The sequence below is a fragment of the Pipra filicauda genome, unplaced genomic scaffold (genome assembly GCF_003945595.2).
Source record: "Pipra filicauda isolate LSUMZ 115617 unplaced genomic scaffold, ASM394559v2 scaffold42_size3861933_pilon, whole genome shotgun sequence".
Lineage (NCBI taxonomy): Eukaryota > Metazoa > Chordata > Aves > Passeriformes > Pipridae > Pipra > Pipra filicauda.
This window is the reverse complement of record NW_024104565.1, coordinates 2,411,953-2,436,339: the sequence shown is the minus strand read 5'-3', so window position 1 is coordinate 2,436,339 and position 24,387 is coordinate 2,411,953. Positions and strand designations below refer to the sequence as shown.

Here is a 24,387-nt window from a genome sequence, read left to right as displayed (position 1 = left end):
AGTTACTCTTTAAACAGTATAAAGATCACATCAAATCAATGCTGTCACCTTACTTAAGCTTAAATTTTGGCATTTTAAAAGTTATAGTGAGCTACATGTGATATGAAAACAGGCTCTGTGATAGCATGTATGTTTGCCATGTGTTGTTTTCATGAATCTAGAATTGTGTACATGTCAAGGACAGGAAAACACAAGGCAGAAGCATTGTTTCAAATCAGAAATTAATCAGACTTTGGCATTACAATTTCGTTGAGATTTAGAGCTTGATTTCAGAAGTGCGAAGTACCAGTAGATCTTTGACATCTAAGCAATTCTGTTAAATCCACTTTTGTAGTCATAGGAACCCTCACAGAATTTCAATGTGTAGGGAGTATACCTGGGTGTGAGGATTTGTAGGCATTTATAAGGAACATTGAATAATGAAGCAGGCTTCAGGTAATCTCCCTATCATTGCTGGAGCCCTCACTGACCAGTTTCCACCCTCTTGTCTTCTTTACTTCTGTGATCTGTTGCACTGATGAAGAGTGGCCTCTGGATATGCTTGCACAGCAAGTGATTTACTCTTTTTCCAAATTTAAAAAGATATTTCTGTCCTCTAAAGGCTTGGGTAGTTGTATGGAAACTGCAGCTTACACACTATGAAATGTGAACTGCAGTCCCATACAATGAAAAAATAAAGGTACCTGTATTATTTACTAACTTCTCTTACAGCTTGTACTCTGTCCTGTGTGATCGGGACTCCATCCAGTAAAGCATGCAAAAACACACCAAAGCCTAAAAATACTAGTACTGTTGCCAGGCATGTGCTTAAATACTTTGCTATCCTAACCCCTCAATTTCTCTGAAATATTATATTAAAAATATATATAAGAATGATTGTAGATTAAGCTAAATGAAGAGCAGATGAGAAAGACAGGGAATAAAAGTTGATGCTGATGAACTGCAGTGTGTATCTTTCTGATTTGAAAATCAGTGGAAGTGCATAAATCCCTCTTTTCTTTATAGACATGAGTAGACATTTATAGACATTATTGCGTGTTGCAATACACTTGATCTAATACCTGTTAGATTTAAAGGGATGTGCTCATGTATGTGAAAGTATTGTTCTGTAGTTTCAGCTACGTTTACTAATGTATTATTTCACTTGTTTTTTACAAAATCTTGTGTAATTGAAAACGCATTGGCATGCACTTATCCACAGACTGCACATAACCTTGAATAAGAGACAATATTGTTGAGGAGAAGTTTGTGTTAGAACTGGACCTGAAACCATAAAAACTTTAAATTATATGGTTTATGCACTGTTGAGAGCCTACATCAGAGCCTTTTTGTAACTAAAACCTGTTAGGGCCATAACCTAGAAAAAAGTCCCTAAGGTACCAAGGGGAGTGTGAGAAGAAAAAGAAATGAAACTTCTAGTCAAGACATTTAGTTGCTGTCGTGATTAGAGCAGATTTGTTTCCAAGAAGCCTGAGCAGCTTTCCCTGCTGAAGACAGTTGAGCGGAAGAATTTGTACCGTGGACACTCCCATAACAGTGGCAGCACCTGCCCAAACAAGCAGGTCTTGGCTGCAAAAACCCAGGCATTTAGAAACTCTTGCAGATGTTCGTACAGCTTAAGTTTTACTTCACTCAGATTTTCCTTGCTATGGTAAATTAATTTAGTTGGAGTACCTACCAGCAAACTGAGTCATAATGCTTACACAAAGACATTTGTAAAGACGGGGCGTTTGGTCATTTGTTCATCGAGTTTTGCATGAGTAATTTACATACGTTGGAGGGAAGAGGAGACAAGACTGAGCATGCTCTCTTCCTGCAGCAAACTATGCTTGTTGCAGGCAGACAGGCAGCTCACAGTGTGCTTACTCCATGGGAGTGCCAGCAATGACAAAGCAGAGCTGAAAGTTCTTAGCAGCAAATTATTAACTGAAATGGTTTGACTTCAATAGCTTTTTCCTGTCTAAAGCTTTGACTGCCATTTGGTTTAGATTGTAATTGAGAGTTGTTATCGCTTGTAGCAATATGGCAATGTTAAGAGGCAGCAAGGTTTCTGGACTTGCGGGTCTAATTTAGTAGATGTTTATGAGTTTTATGTTTCTTTGTACCTTTGCTAATGCCTTTCTCTTTGAGGGTTTTGTGCAATTGGTTGGGCTTTTTAATGGTTTTGCTGATAGTACTTTATTCCAGGTATTTTATCTCTCTCCAAGATGAGGTCTGGCTCAACACTTATCTTGAGGATTACTGAGTACCATCTACCGCTCTCTTTCTCTTACTACATGTTTCCCAACTGCCAACATTTTCTTTGTCACTTCTAGTCTTGTGCTTGCTATGTCATTGTCTGTAATATTTCATTTATCTTTCTGGTAGGTCGGTTTTGGTCTGTTTCTGTTCAATGTACACAGCTTTTTAGAAGATTATTAGGAAGAATTAGTTATATGAAGTAGGACTCTTGAAGAAGCCCAAAGTTTCTGTAGCATGACAGTAAGAGATGGCCTTTATATTGTCCATAAATCATCTGGGCTTAATGTGGAGCTTGCTTGCTCTGGCTGGCCTTCAAGGTATGGTTTAACCCCTGCTGGCAACTAAGCCGAACACATCTCCTCACTCACTCTCCTACCCCTGGTAAGATGGGGGAGACAATCAGAAAACTAAAAGTAAAAAAACTCATTGGTTGAGATAAAGACAGTTTAATGAGTAGAGCATAAGCCGTGTGCACAAGCAAAGTAAAACAAGGAATTCATTCACTGCTTCCTGTGGCCCAGGAAGGCAAGGCTCCATCATATGTAACCGTGACTTGGGAAGACAAATGCCATCATTCCAGGTGTCCTCCCTTCCTTCCTTCTCCCATCTGTATGTGTTCAGCATGATGCCACATGGTATGGACTATCCCTTGGATCAGTTGGGGTCAGCTATCCCTGTTGTGTTCCCTTCCAGTTTCTTGTGCATTCCAAGTCTACTTGCTGGAGGGGTTGGCTGAGAGGCAGAAAAGACCTTGACTCTATGTAAGCACTTCCCAGCAATACCAAAACTATCCCTAATTATCAACACTGTCTCAAGCAAAAATGGAAAAGAGAGTCTCATACTAGCCACTGTGAAGAAAATTAACTCTACTCCAGCCAAAACTAGCACATTCTTCACTCCTTATTCCATATCATCTACGCCATACTCAGTGCCACGCTATCCAACACTTCCTCATTAACTGCCACCCCCCTTTCTCTCCTTCGATGCAATACACAGATATTTTTCTTCTAACCTATGGAACCTCCCCTGTACAGTGTCCATAAATGTCTTACTGAGTTTGCTCAGGACAGGAGAGGTGGTGTGTTGTGTGGAATTACTGGGCACCAAAGCCAGTTCAGATCAGTTTGCTGCTGCATTTGAACTGCTTTTTGTAAGACTTGTCCTCTGCTGATTTATGTGGTTCCTGCTATAGTCGTTATTTTAACATGCAACTCAAATAATGGCTTACAGTGATTTAAAGCTATATCCATTACAATCTCTGCCCCTTGTCCCTTTGAGCCAGACTATAACAATGAACACTGCAGTGAACTCCTTGCCTTGCTCCTCCTTATTCACAGACTGCAGTCCCTTACGCCTATACCTTCTCAAAGTGGAGCCTTTATCTATGAGCCACAGTCACTTTAGGGGTATTGCTGCTGTGGCACAGTCTTACCCACAGCCACAGCTGCTTTGAGGTGTCCCTGCTCCAGTGTGGCCTTACCCACAGCCACGGTCCCTTCAGAAATAAACCTGCTCTATCATGATCTTACCCATGGCTGGAGTCCCTCCAGGGGAATACCTGCTCTGTTGTGGGCTTATCCGTGGCCACACACTTTCAGATGCTCCAGCATGGATTTAGCCACACCCACTAATGCTTCCAGATCTATCTGCTCTGTCAGGGACTTATCCTTGGGCCACCACCCCTTCAGAAGTATTCCTGCTGAGGCAGAGACGTAACCATAGCTACAGATGCTTCAAGATTTAGCTGCTCCCACATGGACTCATCCACAGGTCACAGTCCCTTTGAGTTCACACTGGAGTTGCAGCCAGTCCAGTCCATCAGCACAGACACGTCAGCCCAGGCGCATCACCGCTGCTGTTATCAGAATGTGCCCAGGCACAGCGCAATAAGGTGATAAGCAGCACAGCATGCACAGGAAGCAAAAACCAGCCACTAACGAGCGTGGAGTAATATACAGTCAGGCAAGCAAGGCTCATTACAAGCACCTGCCAATTAATAGCTAATCAGCAATTACAGCTATAAATTCAATCTAGCACGTTCCAGTCAAATCTGTTGTTATCTTGAACCCTGCAAGATCCGTGCTGGACACCAAAAAGTACTGTCATGGTTTAATCCCAGCTGACAATTAGACCTCACATAGCCATTAGCTCACTTTCCCACAGTGGGATGGTGGACAGAATCAGAAGCAGAACAGATGAGGTATACTCACTTAACATGCTAGTTTTACCTAGTTTATCAGGACATCCCTGTAAGTTATGGCCAACACTTGTGCTCCCAGATCGCCTGCATAAGCTGTTTAGTGCTGTTAACAAAGGGGCTGGGTTTTGAATGGACCACCAAACAAAAGTTATTATTGATTGCTGAGGCCTCTGTTTCACTTCATGTGTGTTTGAAAGACAAGTTACAAAAATTCAAAGCAATGCATGCCAGTGTTTTTAATGCCATAATTTGATTACCTCTGACTGCAATACTCCTTTAATAGTAAAACTTGGCCCTTAGTGGATAGGGGGAATAAGAAGGTGCGTGAGGGAGTGCAAAGTGCATGTGCTACTTGTACACACTGCATCACTGAAAAACTGTGGAGTGCAAGTCTGCCCTGCGCTTGAGCTTCGTTTTCGCAAGGCCAGTTCTGTGTATCTGTTGTAAGTCAAGTGTGACCCATATCTCTTGGAGAAAAAGGCTGAAGTTTCAAGTGGAACTTGGGGAGAAACCTACTGTAGTTGCTGCTTCAGGAATAAGTAAGGAGAAAATGTTACACAAGAGAATGCTTTACTGCAGCACTCTTAATTCTCCAGTGGACAGCTGTGGATAATGATTGCAGATGATTTGCTTGGAGTAGTGATGGCAGCTTTCTTTGCAGATTTTTTGGGTCTGAGTTATCTGTGATTACTGAAGGACGGATGTTTGCTGAGGTTCAAATGCTTTGTCTGTAAGCAGGGCATAACAGTATCATGATTTTTTTCTCTGCAGACATTCTTGGTACGAAGTTTGTTCATCATTCCACAACTGGTCTTTTGTTTGGAAAAGACCCTCGCTCAGTCTGTGATGGAATAACCGCATGTTGCATAAAAACACAACCGGGCAAAGCAAAACTGTGCATCCCCATCCTGTGCGATCCTGTGATGCCCCTGGGCTGGAGAGAGCGGCAGTCACCCCCAGGGACTGCACAAGCCTGATCTCACCAGGAGGCTGCTGTGGCTCTTGGGGAGAGCGTTCTTACTCGTACTGCTTCTCTTATGGAGAAGCCTTCTGCTTTGAAAAAAGAAAAGGATGAACATCTTAGAGCTCCTTGACACACCCTCAGAATTCGGATTTGTTGCCCTTTAAATTTAAGAATCGCTGAAACCTGTATTAAGCACTTTTCTTCTGTCTGGCCTGTGTGCCAGGGCAAAATCTACCTTCTACCCCAAGTACTGGTCATGTGGCAGGAGTCCACTTGTGCTTTCTCAGGAGAACAGCTGAGCTTTGCAAAAATTGGCTGGAACTCCAAAGCTGGGCTGGAGCCTGGCCCAACAGCAGGAGCTGTTAATGGCATGATTGAAGCCTTTAATTTAACCCCTTACCAGCAGTTGTGCTGATTGGAGCTGTCAGATGTCACTGTTGCACCATTATCCTTCAGAGCAAAACTAGTTGCAGCAGTAATCCCATAGAGCAAGGCTTCCATTTGCTGCACCACCCGTTGGGGCTGTTCCTGTTAACTACTCCATCTATGGCATATGAGCTTCTAGCCCAGTCTTACTTTAATGTAAATAGAAAATGAAGAATATTTCTATCAGTACTTGCGTAGGTAAAGATTTTTATCATGAATGTGTAGTAGGCAATAATTACTTTTTGATATTCTCAAACAGGGGTGCTGTGTATCATCTATGTAAATACACAGAACAGTGCTAGATAGTATAATGCCATTCAATAATAATTTCTTCCTATGATGGGAATAATCTTCCATGTTGACTTTGAGGCTAAAGAATGCATCGGAGTTGATTTGAAATTCAGTTTGATGATAATCATCATGTGGTGACCAGTGATGACTTAAGTAATGTTCTGGCCCAAAGTATCCATCAAATGTAGGCTTCAATTTCAAAGGTAGAGCGAGAATGGCTAATTTAAAATTTGGGGTTTTTTTGCCAAAGGCAGTTTTTATAGCAGGAAGGATATGTAAGTACAGACTAGCAATTTGTGGGCTAATCCTTTTTTGCATTAATTTGTTTTCAGTACTCTTGTTCAAGAAATTAATTTCTCACTTTCTAGGAGACTTTGAAGGTAGCATCCAACTATCAACCTTGCGTCTTTCCCCTCACCCCCTCACATTCCTGGAGTGCATTTATGCAGGTTGAGAGTGACCAGTTCAGTGTCCAGCTCTAGGAAATGAATTCATCGTATCAGTCTTAATTTTCAGGTGTTCAGTTTCACATATCTACATAGTAAACAGAACCAGTTTGATTTCAAGTTAAACATTTATTCTGCTTTTTGAATTGTTATAAAAGTCATATTCTAGAAATATATATCTATATGAAAACTTCCTCCAGTATGAGCAGTTTTTTTCCTGCTTCAAGAGCCTTCTTGAAAAGAATCCTCATATAAACTGTTTCTTCAGAATGAGTTTATTGTAATAGAAAAATGTTATCAGAGAGTCAGTTCCCAGTATGCTGACACAAGTTTGTCTGATAGAAATTTTTTTTTCAAAACCTTTCCTTGTTTGTATTCCTGCTGTGTCAGAGTGGCTGAAATGGGGGTCAGACCCCACCAGCCCTCCGTGTTTATAACTTGTGAAATATACAGCATATCTAATGTTGTTACAACTTTTTGACTGCAGTATTCTCATGAAATAATGAACACAGAAGTCACTAAGCAGGAACTAAGCTGAATTAAAAACAGTAAACTGACAGGGCAAATCAGCAGAAGGAGCCTACCCAGTCTAAACTGCAGAGAATGGATGGCTTGAAAGCTTGGGCTGTAAGGCTTACTGCCAACAAAGGCCTGTGTTCAGGATGTCTGCTTTTTTTGAGCTGGCAGCTGTTGATGTTTTTAACCTCTGAAAGAGGAAAAAAGAGGTACAGTTACTGTGAATTGGAAAGCAAGAATCCATTTTGCCCAAATGTTTAAAGTTTTGACATAATTATTATTGCACAAAAGGATGTAACAGTAGGCTGTTTGAATTTCTTCATGGAAAGATGAGAAAACCAGTAAACTTGTGTGTGGGCAGAGCCTCATGATAAGACTGCTTGCCAGGGATGTGGGATATGTGGCTCAGGTCCTGGCTCAGCTCGGTTCTCTCTTACATGATTCTGTTGCCTCTTTTTCCTGGTGGGATTGGTGTGGTTTTATTTGTGTTGTTTAGGTTTTTAGTTTTGTTTGTTTGTTGGGTTTTTTTACTGGATTCTTTCACTTCCCTAAAAGGTTGAAAGTTACATCCATTTTCTGCGCAGTAGCACTAAAACTTTCAGAAATTCTGTGCTGAATGTGAGAAAGTCTTAATTCCATTTTCTGGAATTAAATAAGAGATTTAGTTCTGTTCTGAAAGGTTTGATTTCATGTTTAAAAAAACCCACAGAGCAGGTGTATGACCCTTTATACATACAGACTTTTTAAAATTGGGAACTTGGATGTAGGTGCAAGTTTCCCCAGAGTCATGTGAAGCCAAGAGGAAGTCAGGAGCTCTGTAGAGCATGGCCTGACAGCAGCCACAGGCAGCCTAGAGAGTAACAGTTGTAGAAACAAAGGGCGGTGCCAGATTTCTCGTGAATTGTTGTGTTTCTTCCACTGCCCATGATGCTCTTGAGATCTGAATTTTGGTTTTGCCCACTACAACTAAAGAATCTAACAGAAAGAGTCGGATCTCTTTCATATGTTTTTGAGTTTTGCTTTGAGGTGTCTCAAGGAAAAGAACTGTCCAATTTTACTGCATTACAGTGACTCTATGATGGAAGTTTCTGACACAAAATGCCCTTCAGCTTATCATTCAACATAAATTAGAAAAAAAAATTAAAAAGTGGGGGGAAGTTTTAAACTAAAATACCCATTGCTTCCCATTAGATAACCTTTATAATTTTGTTAGATCCGTCTCCTTTTTAGTGAAGTCAAGCAAATCACTTGCTTTCCCAGAATGAAATTAATGCAAAATTTTGTCTTTTTTTTCCCCCTGAAATGAGGGACTTCATTGCTGGTACTCCATGCATCTGTGGAATACAAAAAAAACCTTTGTGGATTTCTTAATGAGTAGAGCTTTCTTTTCATTTACCTCCTCCTTAATTTTACCAGGGTTTTTAAGGCCTTAGTATCTCAAAGTCAACTGTAGTTTCTGTTTTCTGCTACAGGTCTTCTGAATAATTCATTGGTAACTTATTGTTTGGTACAACATAAAGTGAAAAAAACATAGTTTTTGAATTGTTAGCTGTCACAGTAAATGATGATGTGAAAGGGGGTGTACTTGCAGAAAAAGTCATCAGTATTACAATAACAACTCATTTCACAAGAATCCCTGAGCGTTGAGTGTATTGATTAAGTCAGCACAAAAGCCTCCATTCATTTGCAGTATAGATCATCTGAAATTCCATGTGTTGGAGACATAAATATCGGTGTGTAGGTGCACAGGTATAGTATGTATACAAATATGACAGCAGACCTGTGTTAGCCTACACTTCCATGGTATGTCTGAAAGAATTTATAGCACACCTGTAGATGTTCTCTTGGAGGCATTGGTCTTAACCTGAGCTTCCCCTTCTCTTTCCTTGCCACTTTTCAAAAACAGAATACATCTCTTGTTGTTCTTCAAAATGCTGAAGAGAAATTGAGAAAATGGCAAATAATAAAAATATAAAACAGCTTTGTGTACATGAAAATGAAGAATTGGTAAGATCTGAAAAGTGTCTTGAAGAGCACATAGGAACAAATCAGGACCACTGATATTCAGAAGGAGGTTTGGCATATTCTGCCATGGCTTTCAAGGCAAAGGAGCTGCATCACTGAGTGCTTCAAAACTTCAAACCCACTCTAAATTCCTGGCCCTGCAATTACAGAAAAGCAGGGTGCAGGATGGTGGTGGGGCCATGTGGCTCCCAGAGGTGCTATTTTCCTCACTATTTAAGGGTATTGGTTCGGGAGTAGCTGAGGCCAAGGTATCAACATGCTGCCATAGCCATCCTTGCCAAAGGGCCGGCACCTGGGCAAGGAATCTGTACTTGGCTGGCCAGGCTGTTCCTACCGCAAAGTACCCTGAAACAAACTGTTGTTTGCTTGTTTGTTTATTCATTTATTTTCTCTCTTCCTTGTGTCCTTTTCACATAGGACAAAACCATCTCTCTGGGGGAAGTGGTGACTCTTCCCCAGGTCCGTTGTCAGCTCCTGCACAAGAAGGGCCCCACTTGGACAATGTCTAGTTGGGCTTCATCTCGTGCTTCCCTTGTCTGTGTCACATCCTGAGCCCTCTTTGTCTTCACATATAACCCTTCTTGATATGGTTTGTTTAGGGTTTTTTTCATTCCTCTGAAACATTCCAGCTCTTCCTGATGCAAAAAACATCCTTGCTATCCTAAAGTCCTCCCTGGAAACCCGTATCTTCCATCATTATTTCACAAAAGTTCTTTTTGGCTCTTTTTGGCCAATGCTGACAGATGTAAGGATTTTTAGGCAAAGATGGCAGGTCTTGCTCATCCTGTTAATACCAGCAAGAGTTCTAGTACAGAGGCACAAGAGGACTTCACTCTTTTACCATTTGAGTAGCGGGTGTAAAATGCATCAATCGAAGACCTGCTGTGTCCTAGTTGCATTCATGTGCCTTTATATTAATATGTTTTTAGTACAAAGGCAGCTACCGTAGTTCGGAGCTTGCTTCATCTTGTTTGGAAAATTGATCAGAAGGTATTTGATTTCCCTACTGCAGAATGCTGTGTTTCCGTATTGACTTTTCTTTCTCTGAAGCCCATTGCTGTTGGGGTCTTTTTTGTGTTTGTGCTGTAATTTCACTGGATTCTGCTTCTGTTTGTTACAAGTGTATTTATGAGTTAGCACTGCCTCACTTGTTATTGTTACAGGCTTTACAAAAGCTGCAGTTTCTCTGTAATTGCTAATGAATTATGTTTTTCAAAATCATTGTAGAATGTTTTTCAGCCCCTGTGGCTCCTAGCCTTAGTGTTGAATGGAGTGTATTTGAGATGGATGAAAAAATACCCTTCTGTTTTCACTGTTGGCAAAGGGGAGAGCGTCAAACACTTCCCCCAGTGATGTGTTAAGTTCAATAGATTCCAGCATTTGCGTCAAGCTGAGAGGCATGATTTTTCTTCCCTCCCTAACACTAGAAGCAGATATGTGAGTGCTGTAACAGTGTGTTCTCTCTGAAGCTGCATTTCATCAGTAGTTAAGCTAAGTGTTTACCTATGTCTGCACTTCTCTATGTGGCACTAAGACACTTGGACTGTTGTTTCATGTGTAGAAGTATTTATTTTTTTAAATACCTTTTTTTTTTTTATATACCATCCCTCCTGCATAGCTCATTTCCTTGATCAGAGTTTTGCTTCTGCTGCAGGATGTTATTGTTTTGCGTGTGTCGGCTCTGGCTCTAACATGCCAGAGTAATGGAGCAGAAAACCTCTGTTCAGTGTAACAGCTAAGGGGATGGTCCAGAGGTTATGGTTTGAGACTGAAAATGGGACTTTATTAATCTGTACTACTGGAAGCTCACTGAATTGTTTATGTCTCTCAAACACTTGCTGATGTGGTTGACATAGGAATAGGTCTTTTTTATTTCTTTATTCTGACCTGTAGCCCATAGTTAGTGACGTGTAGGTGATTTCCATTACACACCTGCATATCTACACTGTCTCTGCACAGTGGCTTCCATTTGTCTTCTCCAGGACTTCCACAGAAGCTGAAATACAGTGTGCGGTGGAGGACGCCAGGGCAGAGCGATCGCTTTTAAAGCAAAACACTTACAGGCCTTCAGTGCTCTGTCTGTCTTTCAGATATGGCTTTGTTTGATCATTTCAGAAGCTACACTAGAACGTGTAATGCATGTTCAGAGCAAAGAGAGAAGACATTTGGAAAAAGGCTGGCAGAATTGTCTCAGAAATTTTCAGCTGTAGGTGCTTTAATTCCACCTGCTGAAATGGTTTCATAAAATTATTTATAAATTACTGGTTATGTCACTGAATTTTCCCAGCATTCATCTGGGTCTCATTTTGCATAGTTCTTGTCTGCACAGTGAGATTAATCCTATTTCAGGGTCTGCAGAGGAGTGTTTAAATTTATGATTCAAATGGACACAGCTCCTGTGGCAGAAACTGTGAAGAGGTTCATGAATTTCTAATTAGAAGGGATTCATTCAATGAATATAATTTCCTAAACTAAGCTGTGGTATGGAGCACAAATGAAGCATAATATTTAGGTGATTAAAATACACACAGTCCCCCTAGAATTTGTGAGGCATACCCTGGGTAACCAGTTTTCCTTTCAGATGCTCTTCTCTACTATGCTTGTGTGTTTCAGGAGCAGAACAGCAATGCCTTCTGATAGGCCATGGTCTGTCTCTTATCTGTTACGTTACATACAGAACAACTGAACTGAAGTTGTCATGGGAGGAAAAGTCCCTCATGAATTCAAAACCTACCATTCCAGTCAGGAAATAGGTTTTCAGCTTTTTTCCCATGTATTTTTTGCTTTATATTTTCTACCTGATTGTGTTTTTCAGGCTTAGCTCATAAATCGTCACAAAACTGTTTTGAAGATTTTTACAAGGAAGGTAGTGTATAAAACCAAAATCACAATATTTAGAAGCCTGCGATAATTTGAAAAGAAAATGTATGCAAATGATCACATAAATCACAGTGTACAAAGTAGACAAAAAAAGGTACCTGTGAAGTAAGCTTCTTTCTTGAGCCCTGAGGCAAACAACTAAAGGCTTGAAGCATAAGCCACAAATCCTGTTTGTTAAGATTACCACACATGTTTTCTTCCGAAAAGAGTGATTTGTAAAAAGCATTTCACCAATTTGCACTTCTGCACCAGAGCTCCCAAGCTTACCAGTCTGGCACCACAGGCACTTTCCTCAGTGCCAACAGTGGAGAAGGGTTGGCAATACCAGGTAGTACCTGGGCAGTTCAATGCCTGCCATCCATCCCTTCCTCTAGCTGCTGGATCATAGCTTCAGCCAGGACCTCAGGGACTTGTCCTGCACCCATCCTCTTGATGGCATTGGCTTTGGATGAAGGAGGAGACAGGAAGGAAATAGGACTGCTAAGAAATGGCTTTAAAGATGGGAGAATAAAATTCTTCTGCAAGCTGAGATTGATTTAGATCAGCTGTAGGTGATGATGGAGGAATTCTTAGTTTAAATTCGGTGGACTTCACTCTGCAATATATTAGCATTACTAATTTTTAAGAGCTCCCCCTGGCTTTATTATTGGTATTTGAGATTCTGTGCTGTGCTGACCTTGGACCTCAAGGGTAGCTGGACAGGCTGGTGCTAAGCCAGTTTGTCCTTCCTCTAATATGTTCCCTGGGGATTGGATACAATTGATGAATATCTCAGTTTCTCCAGAATCTTCAGATCTCAGTTGCTGTGATTTAATAGTGTATTGGACTAGTTGAATATGCATTGACAGTGTCTCAGCACAGGATAGGGGCCTTACCTAGGGCCCCTTAAATCCAGAAAAAATGCAAGTAAATCAGTCAGTTTCGGGAAATACTGGATTTAATTACATAGCTTAAGGAGCCTGCACTTGATCAGGTACTTTCTCAGATTACTGGGTTTTGTTCACCAACACTGCATAGTGTGTAGGTGGTGTGAATGTCTGGCACACCTCCGACAAGCTTTACAGGCATATGTGGAGGGCAGATATCTGGGGCAGCAGGCTGCTAGGACAGAAAATACCTGTCACTCTGACACATGCTTTGTCTAGACCAGAGCCCTGGCAATGCAGGCTAGAAATGTCTCTTACTGCAGCCACTGTTTCTATACGTGCAAGCTGTCCTCTAAAGTTTTAAGATTTGGTTCAGAAGGGTGAAAGATGTACTTTCATGAAACCAACTTTTAAAAATATTTTCTGAAAAGATTCTATAGCCTGCTTGAGAGCATGCCAACAGTACAACATTTGCTCAACTTTCTAGAATTAGCCTTTGGTAAAAAAGGGCCTTGATCCTGATGAATAAAAGTCAATACAACATGTGGATTTTAAAGTGAGGTTTAACATGAGGTTTAATGGATTTTAACCAAAATAAATAGAATTGCTTGAGGTTGATGAAAGTTCTGTGATCTCTGATACAGATCTAAGCCAGGCGTTCAGTTGAGAGTACTATTTCCCTAAGTATTATCTTTGGTGTCTTGTGTAAATAGCAATAGGAAGAAATACCATTCTGCTGGAAAGGCAGGTAGGAATATTAATCACAACCTTGCAGTACTATCAGGTGTTTTGCATCCCAGCGTTGCAAAGAGGAGCTCTAGAGGAGGGAGAGGAGAGTTGTCCTTGCTTCTGCCCTCCACAGTCATCTTGATCCTACAAAACTGCTCCTGTTCTAACAGGGTGGGCTTGACAGCAAATGAGAAAAAGGAAAGCAAATACAGTCACATTTTCTTAGGATTTTGTTACATGGGGTGCAGCTGACCATTCATCTGAATAGTGTTAGGCTGAAAATAGTAACTTTTCATCTAATTGCAGTCTCAGGCTTCAACTTCACAAGCAGCTGCTCAAGCAAAAGCCTTCTGTAGTCTTGGGAGGCCAGGCAGCATCTTATAAATGATAGTTTACAAAAAACCTAGCATATTAAAAAAAAAACAAACCAACCAAACAAAAAAACCTTGCAGCAAGGGATCTAAAAGCACATGGGGGACATTGTGGATTCTCCTAACCGGCATACTGAAATTGTAACGTAAAGCTGGTAAAATGCTCCTTTTTCAAAAGTGCAGCAGTGTGTGGACTAACAAGGTGCTCATGAATGTGAAGTGTTTGGACTGTAGGGCTTGTCTTTCCCTACCTCTTTGCAAACTGCTAGGCAGGGGTTGGAGAGTGCCTGAGGAGGATTTGCATCAATGTGCCTGCAGTCTTTTCCAGATGCAAAACTTAATCGGATTCCATTTTGACAGAGCTATGGCAAAAGAGAGGGTGCCAAATAGCTAATTTCACTGTTCTGATCTGTGAACATCAGTGGAATTTCCCTGGGCTTGGTCCAGCTTCTACTTGACTACAGGAGTCCTTTGGACCTGTCAGTACATGAATGTGATCGCCTTTCCGTGTCCACTTCCACTTAAGAACTTCATTTCCCTTTTCATGTTATAAAATTAGAAAAGCAGATACAGTGACCACATATGGCCAGGCAAAATCCTCCAGTAGGACAGTGACCCAGTGTCAGCCTTGTGTCCTGGCAAGCACAGGGCTGTGAGGCATCCTGTGCCCTCCTGGCTGCCACGGCCAACAGTGCAAGCTGATTCAGTTGTATGATGGCAGAGTAGGATCCTCTCTAATCTAGATCTTGTAGACTTTCTGGGTGGGTTAATCTAAAACCACTTCATGGCAGTCAGTGGTAATTTCCTGTTTAATATTAAAAGACTGCCTTTCCAGAAAATTGTATCTGGTTTTCTTTTTTTTTAATTAAATCCCAAGAACATTTTGTCACCCTTTCTGTAAACAAAGGGCATAGGAAGTACAATTTCACGGAGATAAGAGTTTTACATGTAGGCCGAGGAATGCATGAACATGAAGTCCCTCCAGTATTGAGAAACAAATCCATTTTTATTTTTTTGAAGCATGCATATTACTTACCCAGTTACGATGAGTAAGTTACAGTACTTACTTTGCTATAACTTCACGAGGGCTAGGACTGGCTGAGAACAAAGTAGGTATAAGTGGGTTCCCCTATGATTTCATACACAAAGTGTATTTCTCAATACTGAAAGCTATAATATCTTCCTCTATTTTAACTGGACTTTTCCCACTGATTTCAGCTAGACATGTTAATAGTATGTGCCTTTCAGGCAGTTGGCTTACAATCTTAAATTAGACACCACCACTGGGACTCCCTCATCTAACTTAGAGCTGAAACCTGTTGGGTGAGTTGTTCTGTAAGAGCTTCTGTGTGTCTCTATTGACTGCAAAGGGAGCCTGAATGGCAGAGTCCTGGAGTAGATGGTTATACCCTAGATGTTTGAAGGAAGGTGATTTGAACTCCATACTGTTGACAAGTTTCTGTGTGGGAAACTGGCCTTTCTGAAATGTCTCTGAATCCTCCTGGTATTTTTAGCTCAGACATGCTCTTATAATCCCAGATTTTCCCTGTATATTTTCTCTGAAGGTGAATTTTTGGAAATTGCACTTGAACTTAGCTAACAAATTGTGTGATGATCTAGTGAAAATAAATAAATAATTCCTCTTTGTATTTTGTTTTGCATCACTTCTGTCTAGCAGTTTTACCTTCTTCTATATTCTTCAGTGATTTATAGAATTAGCTGTTTTTCTGTATTATTTCAGAGTTTATCCTGAAAGTAATTCCCTCTGGAGAGGTTAATGTTTACTATTAGAATTGTTTTGAGGTAGTCCTAATTTATGTTACCCTGCTTCTTCTTCCCTTTTTCTCCCCTTCAGATTTATTCTGTCTGGTCTTTAGAATAATTTCATTAACCTGACATTTGTTGTGTTTTAGGAGAAACCTGATGTGAGTCCTACATCTCTACAGCTGCGATCCCAGATTGAGGTAAGCACGTAGATTTTGATCACCTACTTTTGTTTGTTTGGTCTTTAATTTGATATTCTGCATAAATTGGGTAAAGGCTTCTCTTGTGTCTGCTCTCACTGCTACGTTTCTTCTCTTGCAGGAGTCACTTGGTCTCAGCAGCACTGCATCAACACCCGACACTGAAAGAAAGTAAGTGAAGACACAGGAAAGAAATAAGGGAGAGGGAATTTTGTGCGTTTTCTTTTTCCTTGGAGTAAATTCACTTTAGATCACATTGATATTTCTATATTTCAAATCCAGCCATTATTAATGAAACCTGTGTTGGAACCTGCTCTTTCTCTTGTTCTCTTTTGACCTTTTATTACTTTGGGTTTATTATATCAAAAGAGGGTTGTTGCTTCTCCCCTCTTGGGATGTGCATACAACTGGTAGTCATTTTTGAGGAACACTGGTGATTCTCTGCAAAGTAAACTTCCTTTAAAAATTACTTTCTGTGACTAGGCCTAAATGCAGCCAGAAAGACAGGTGAGGAGAAGGGAGAGTTACAAACTTAAATCACGTTCCTTTTCCTGTGCACTCTTGAGCTTGTAACTGTGCTTTTGAAAAAGGTGCCAAGGGAGTGAAGTATTTAAAACCAAGTTAAAAGGAGCTTTAATTTTAGAAGTCCTTAATAAAAACCTCTCTGTGAGGACTGAGAGAGTTTCTGTTTACTGTCACCTCCTGCTGCAATGTGTGTGCTTGTTTTCTGTGCCTCCCTCCTTTGATCCCAAGATCTTGGATCCGTACTGCTGCGGGTAACGTGCAGTGGTGCATGAAGACAACTGCCACTGTATTTCCAATTGCCTGCACTTCCTGGGGTAGTGCCAGCTGGACTGGTTCAGAGGGAGTACGTGGAATACAGTTGTGATGTGACATGCTTTTGTAAGGTTTTACAGTCCCACATTTGAATATCTTCCAGTGATTCAACACTGGACAGTAACAGGAAGATTTCTGCCCTTGTTTTTGCTAGTTCCGTAGAAGGACTGTCAGTCCTAGAGGGATCTGTGGTGGATATGGGGTATGGGACTCACACTGACTATGTAGAAGTCAGTTGTATGGCAGTGAACAGCTGCTTAGGGGCTTCCTTTGTGATTGTCTGAAAGATAGTTCATGTTAAAGGTCTCAGAGTGCAATAAATTGTCTTTTAGAGGTGCCTTATCTCACTTCATCACCCAAAGAGAAAGCAAAGGTGGTTTGCTTGAGGCAGATGCTCATTTTCAAAACAGCATAAGACAGATGAGGTGAATTTTACCTCGGGTACTGTCACTGCCCCCATATTATATGCTGGTAAAAGAGAAGGCCTAGAAGTCTTATAGTTTAATAGTCATACTTCAGATATTGAAACATGAAAAAGTGTTCTTGAAGGATACCTGCCTGTCTAACACTATAATGAAACCAGAAGTGTCATGTGGATGGAAACATAATGAGAACTCTAATCTGGGAAGTAAACCTCCAAGGTTATCCTGTAATCCTAATGCTTTTCTCTCAGCCTCAAAGCACTTTATCCATGGGTAAATATCATCTTCTCACCTCAGATAATAATGAGATAAGGATCTCACAGGAGGACAGCACACAACTGGGGAAGAAACTCCACTTACAAGTTCTAGCCAGCTTTCTAAGTTGTGTCTCTGTGTAGGTGTTGTACCACAAACAACTGAGTGAGAAGACAGTAGCTACACAAACATCTTCTGAGATAGCCCATTTACCTCACTGAAAGGGATTTAACCACCTTATCTTAGTTCAGATGAAAGGGACGTGTGATTTTTGTGGACCTTTCAAGAATGGAAGTGTCCCATTTGAGTATTTGTAGAGGGGTGTATGTGATTAACCTGATCATACATATGAAACCTGTGCAGGAGAGGTTGTGCCAGATACTTGCACAATAAGACACCAGGCCATGTGATGCATTCTAATTGAACAAGGTGTTGAAAATAATAAATTATATCTCCTCAATACCATACAAATTATTCAAACCTGAAATAATAAAGACCTGTGCTCATTAGTGACAGCCTGCCACATCAGTACTGGCTTCATTTCCCTCAGTTTGGAGAGCTGAATTTTCACATGAATTGCCTCTTCCTGGGAGGCAGATTTTATGAAATTGATCTACAGGAAAATGACCACATCAAGCCCATTTGACACATCTGTACTTGCTACTAACATGTTGAATTTGATGTTTTTCAGAGGAGGATGTCATGTTGGCCCTAGGGTTTTTTGGGGGGTGTTCAGTGTTTAGTATATGGCTTTGATCTGAATTTTCTGTGTGGGCATGCTATGAGACAGGAAAGCTTATCCCTTTGGGGACACTGTTTTTGTGTACCTCTCATGCTGTGTGGAAGATGTGGGGTAAACCTTTTACAAAACTTCTTTTATTGTGAGAGTAGTTTGCCAAACACAAAACTTGATACAGATGTGCATTGGTTTCTCATATTCACAAAGAGATTTGGGGAACCAAAGGAAAGATTTGTTCAAAACTAGCCATCCAGACTTTCAGGAGCTGGCTGGATCGTGGTCACTCTCAGTAGCTCCCTCACCCAGCACTGCTGCCTGCACACCCTGCAGCTTAACACTACCGGGGTCTAAAGTTTTAAAAATAACACATCTGGATGGTTGTTTAATTTGCCAGAGTTTAGAGATTCCAGACAGACTGGGAGAAGCAATGTTTGCTTTAACCTGGTTTGGTTTCCCTTTTCTGTGGTACCCAATTGGAAGAGAGAGCCCAGCAGGCTCCACTGTACACCGCACTGAAAACAGATTAACCTTGGTGGTCTGTGGTAGGAAAGAATCCTGTTTGTGTGGACAAGCAATGTATGTTCAGTCTTGCCTTGAGTCTTACTAACCCTGCTGCCCAGTCTGGTCAAAGTCAGTGCAAAATTAGTCACTGCCCTCAGTCCAGCAAGTTGTTTAACACATACTTGTCTAGTGGGTGATGTACTGTAACACAGATGAGCAGCCATAGGGCCTGGAAGGGGGCAGAAGGGATTAAATGGGCCTGGAGGTGCAATTGTGTGTCACTGTGAGTCATTGTCCCTCCAGAAGGTATTTGGGCCAATACTACCTTCCTCTGTTGCTGACAACACTGTTCCTGTTAATTGGACAAAGCTACAAAAAAGACTGCACATGTGAACCTGCTCTGAGCATTATATATACCCTACCATATATGGCTTTTGTTTGATTGGTTCTGACACAGAGAGAAAAATCTTCACTGTGGCAAAAGCCTCTGAGATTTATGTGAATAACAGCACGGGTACTGATATGACCTGAAAAGCTATCCATAAACAATAGAAAGCAAAGTCATATTTGTTCAAGCTTTGCCTCACAATTGCTCTGTTTTTTTGGCCTTACTGGAGTTCCTTCTATAAATTGAAACAGTTCGTCAGGTTTCTAAGTCATGCCATATTCAGCAAATAATGCAAAGCAGGGAATGAGGTGTTGTAGCTCTCTTCTCTGAATAATAAATTTCACTTCCCTTTGCCCTTTCCAAGATTTCCATCTTTTAAACTGCAACCTTGCTTTAAGCTGTGGTGCTAGTGTAACTCTGCAGATTTTCAGTATGCCTTCAGTAAATTGGCAACAGCATCTTTAAGCAATATTATTCATTTTAAACAAAAATCTCCCCAGAACTGCAGGTGCTTCTCTACGAACAGATTGACTTCTGCTTTTGCTAGAAGAATCATTAATGTAGCAAATATGCAGTAAATGTGTTCTTTAGCAGTTACTATTACTTCTCTGACCCCATACCATGTTGATCTGGGGACGTATTGTATATACAATCCCTATTATTTCCAAGTGATGGCAACACCCCAAGGATGTTTACTCAGATAGGGGACTGAGCAAGGTTTTCTCATAATTGTAAACAGAGCTTTTAAACAATGTAACCCAACTTTTAGCCTGTTCCCATTTTTGAGTATTCAAGTGTACATGACAGACTGATGAGCTCTGCATGTTTGCCAGGAAATCCAGGTTAAACCCAGTCCCCTGAACTCAGACTTCTGCATCCTGACTCTCATCCTGTTTTTAGAAGAACTGGGGGGATGTTTCAGAGGGGAAGTTGTGTGTTTTCCCTCTTGGGAAATAGATCTGTTTGCTGTCAGTGTTTGCTCCATCAGCCTCTGGGCCAGTTTCAGATGTAATGTATCAGAGAACTGCCAGGAAAGAGGAGGAAGTGGGTGAGAGACCCAAGAGCACTGCATAGAGATAGGATGAGGTACTGACACTCCTGTATACTATTTTTTTTTCTTTGCAATTGCTAGAAAAAGGAAGGATGAAAACAATGAATGAGGTAACAGCTGTATCATGTATCTGGTGTTTCACAGTCATTCCCACTACCTTTGCATGACAGTGGGTGTTATGAATTGTCGCCTCCTATGTGAATCACCTGCTGTTTCTTGAACTGTACCACTCAAGCACACTCCTGACCAAGTAAAAGAAATAGTCACACTTCACATCAAGTGCCACAATTCATCCTGCTGTACTCCTCGGCCTGTGGCTCAGTACAGTTCAATTGTTCTTGACCCTGTGATACTCAGGACCTAAATCCAAGACTCTGCCAGAGCAGGAAACTGGCCAGAAACAGACTTGTCGGGGAGAAGAAGAAAAGCAAGCACATGTGGGGTACAGGCAGTACAGGGCAACATTGCTCAGGGTCTTTGCATTCCCCCGGTGTGTGGGAGCTGCTGTGCCTCTGGCAGCTGTGTCCTCAACTCTCTGCTTCAGCTGCTCCCGAGAGCGAATGTCTTTGTCATCCTCTCTATGTGTACAGGATGTATTGAACCACTCGCCATGGAATTTGTACAGTCTGACCAGATCTCTGATGGCTTGTTGGGAATGTCACAGCAGGAGTCACACAGTAGGCTCCTCGGGCATTGTGACTTTCTCAGAGGTTGTGAGCAGGCAAGCAGTAAGGCCACAACACAAGTGGCTGCTATCTGCATGCTATTGTCACTGCAGGAGAGATGATTGACTGAATCTGTTTTTACAGATTTTCTGCAAAGAATGTGCCATAGTACAGCCATTCAGTGTCCTGTGGTATAAACTGGAACTCTGTATTAGTCTAAGACTGGGAGAGTGCTTGCATTTCAGTGTTCCCATCTTCCACAATGATTTTTAGTGAAAGCTGCAGAAAGGTTCATACAAGTCTCAATTGTGCCCCCTTTGGTACACTAATTTACTGGCCTTTGCCATCAGTTTTTAACACTTGATTCCCTAATCCTCTTTCCCTGCAGCATCCAAGCTGCAGGTCAAGATTTGAATGCAGGAGGTTATTAAATCATCCCATGGCTGGGGGGGCTTAAATTCTATCACTTAGATTCTGGCAACTTCTCAAGGTGCCCAGATTACCTTTGACAGGTATTTGTAAGCTCATCTGCAAAGAAAGAGGAGTGCAAGTCTGACAGGGGATGTGAGGCAGAGAGGGTAGAAACAGAGAAGAACAAAGCAGAAAACAAACAAATCCCCCAAAGAGAGAATGCTAAAGGCTGCACTTAATTGCTAACAGAATAAATTGTTCCTCTCAAACAGTTTAAAAATGGAAAAGAATATTGGAAGGAAAAGAATATTGGAAGGAAAAGAAGTAAGATCTCTCTGTACTTGAGATGTTTGCATTTAAGATACATTTTTTTATATACCCTTTGCTTGCAGGAATTGAAAAAAATCAGCGAATGTGTATGGCCCTGTTTTCACTTGTTTGAGGCCTGATTTAGTCAAAGCCAAATTATTCATGCTGCCTTTAAACAGCCTCCTCAAGAGAAGTAGGGCAGGAAACTCCCACAATAACCCACACAATAGGAGCAAGAGGCCAGCCAAATGATGCCTGGGACACGTGAGGAGGGAAACCAGTGTGCCTTTGAGCAGCTGGAAGAAGATTTCAATCCTGTTAATTTTGTATGGGGAGGTATGAAGGGTGCCTTTCACACCAAAGTCAGACTTGTCACAGCTAGTTGAGATGGCACACAATGAGCAATGCGCGGAGAACAGGGATGCGTTGCCTGCAGTACATCAGGCCCTGCTCTTTGCTGTCAAAGAGTTTTTAGCTGGCAATTATCTGCCTCCTGGCTGGGACCAACCAGTCAGTTATTACATACGTGACATACCCCCACCTGCCTGCTGCCAGTCCCCGGACCAAGCCTGTGGGACCAACGTGGTGACTTCCATGCTGGTGATGCTGTGAAATACACATACACATGCAGGGCCCACAAGCAGCTCAGTGTTTGTTTCCACTGAGAAAGTTTTGACCTGCTTAAAGTGCCATTGCTATGGAAACCTAATGAGAAGATAATTGAATGAAACGTCTTTGCTTTCCATCCCTTTCTCACACTGATGCCAGCAAGGTCAGAACCTTGCAGGCCTCCTTTCTCTTCAGGTTCATGCAAATTTGATAAAAATACCGAAGGCCCATTTTCTTCCCTGTGCCAGCTCCAGTTAGATAAATTATCTTGTATTCAGTCAGGAGCAGTTACAAGTGTGTCAGTTTTTCATACTAATTATGTAACTGGGCCATTTCTAATGGACGCAGATAACCAAATGGCTTTGCAGCAGAGCCAGCATGGGCTTTTGCACTGGTGTATTCACCACTATGAATGTGCATAATATTTGTATACTGAAAATCCCATCTAAACCATTTTCCTCGGTGGGCTATAAATAGTCCTTGGGAAGGAATGAGAGGGGCACTATCAGTTTATTGAAGATCATAACAGTAGTGGTTTCATTATCATATGGTGCTGTGCATCTGTGGATTTTAAAGTCCATAAATGAGACGCGGCCATTTGTTAAAGAACATATACATTTAAAATACTTAGTGTTGAAACAAACCCCCATCATTCTCAGTTCCCATGTTTGTTCTGTTTCGAGAATGATGAGCTTTTAAAAATCAACAGGCACATTCATGAAAGCAGCACATGGTGTCATTTCTCTTTCTAGTTCTGTGGAGTACCAGCACATTCTTGGGGTACATGTGGCTGTGTCTCTTGTAAAATCAACTGCTCTCTATGCAAAATAAGCCCTGGTGTTATTCTGTCTGAGACTAGACTTAGTCCAGAGTTAACAGGGAAAGCTCTAGCCTAGCAGCTCAATGCAGCCTGGTTAAAACCTGTCTTAATAATCAGGTTGGCTTGTGATGCAAACGTGTGCATTCGTTCTTCCTTTCACTCTAAATTCTGGAGACCGCCTTCAGGTTTCAAGGGGATTCCTTAGATACAACAACGTCATCACCACTGCAGCACTTTTATAGAAAGACAGATTCAAAGATCCTTTTGGATGCCGGGCTTTGACGTTGTTCATACAAAGCTCACAGGCTTCAAAAGAACAATGAGAAGTGTCCTCCAGAGGCAATCCTCAGGCTGATATCTTTGTATCTAGGATGTCTGGTCAGGCCTCTTATCTTTCAAGCAGCCTCTTATAAAAGCAGTTAATTAAGTTTTTAAAGTTGTCCTCCCTTTCTCTACCTGCTGTTGGAAGTTTGTCCAAATAGTTAGGAAATGCTAGCTCCTCTTTTCTAATTTTTTCCACCTTATGTCTGTTTGTTCCTGTACCTAATTTATTAATAGGCAATAAGTTAATCTTCTTGCAGCTTTCCAATTTGACAGGCAAAACTTTTCTAACTTTCTCTTATAAGAAAAGCTGTCCAGTTCCCTGGCCATTCTAACAGGTTTTCTCTTTACAACTTCTGGTTTGAATTCATCTTTCTTGAGCATAAATAATGGTGGTTGTACGGTCATTCTCATATATATTCATTTTTTGTACTGCCATTGGAATTTCCCATCCTTATACCTTTTAGGATTAACGTGTAGGTTTTTTCTCAATCATCCTTTTCCCACTGGTATCCCCAGGTACTCTGTCATTTGCAGACCTCCAGCATTTGAAAGACTGACTTTTGCGTCCATTCTGTTTTGTGCACTTGCACATTTCAGTGTTGAATGTAAACTCGTTTCTGTTAAGCCATGCTTTCTAATCAAGAAGTTCCTGGTCCAGGTTCTCCACTCCAGCTGTTGCTACTAATATTGTGTCACTGACCTCTGAGTGGCCTGATGTAATTTACTAAACTCTGCTCAAACTCATCAACTCTCTAGGGCAGTAATATTTGCTTACTCTCAAAAGTAGCTCAATTTTTAGATTATATATTGTGCCTTCAGTTTTGTGGTGCTTTGGGAGGGGCTTTTTTGGTTTTGGGTTTTTTTTTTTCTCGCATATATTTGTTTCAGCATTTTGGCTTCAAGAGGCACCAAGTATCAGCATAGAGATGGTTTTGAATTTGTGAAATTAATGGATTAAAATTTTGACCCCTTCTACTGGCCACATTCAGAGATTATGTGTTGATAAGAAAATCAACATTTTCTTTCCCTCTGGCCATAAATCTTTTTTTCTTCCTTGTTGTGTGAACGTATACCCATACATTTCTTCTGTTGTATGCTGTGACAGAGTACATTTCATGTGAAAGCTTGCTAATGAAG

The 24,387-nt window shown here is 41.2% G+C and overlaps 1 protein-coding gene across 6 annotated transcripts in view; it reads left to right on the top strand.

Moving 5' to 3' along the window:
* Positions 1 to 24,387, top strand: part of SASH1 (SAM and SH3 domain containing 1) — a 540,681-nt gene that overhangs the window by 464,537 nt on the left and 51,757 nt on the right. For all 6 annotated transcript variants that reach the window (XM_027725286.2, XM_039385702.1, XM_027725284.2 and 3 more), the window contains exons 3-4: positions 15,869 to 15,919; positions 16,041 to 16,090. In XM_027725286.2, the coding sequence (XP_027581087.2) occupies positions 15,869 to 15,919; positions 16,041 to 16,090 (101 nt within the window). The remainder of the gene's footprint in view (positions 1 to 15,868; positions 15,920 to 16,040; positions 16,091 to 24,387) is intronic.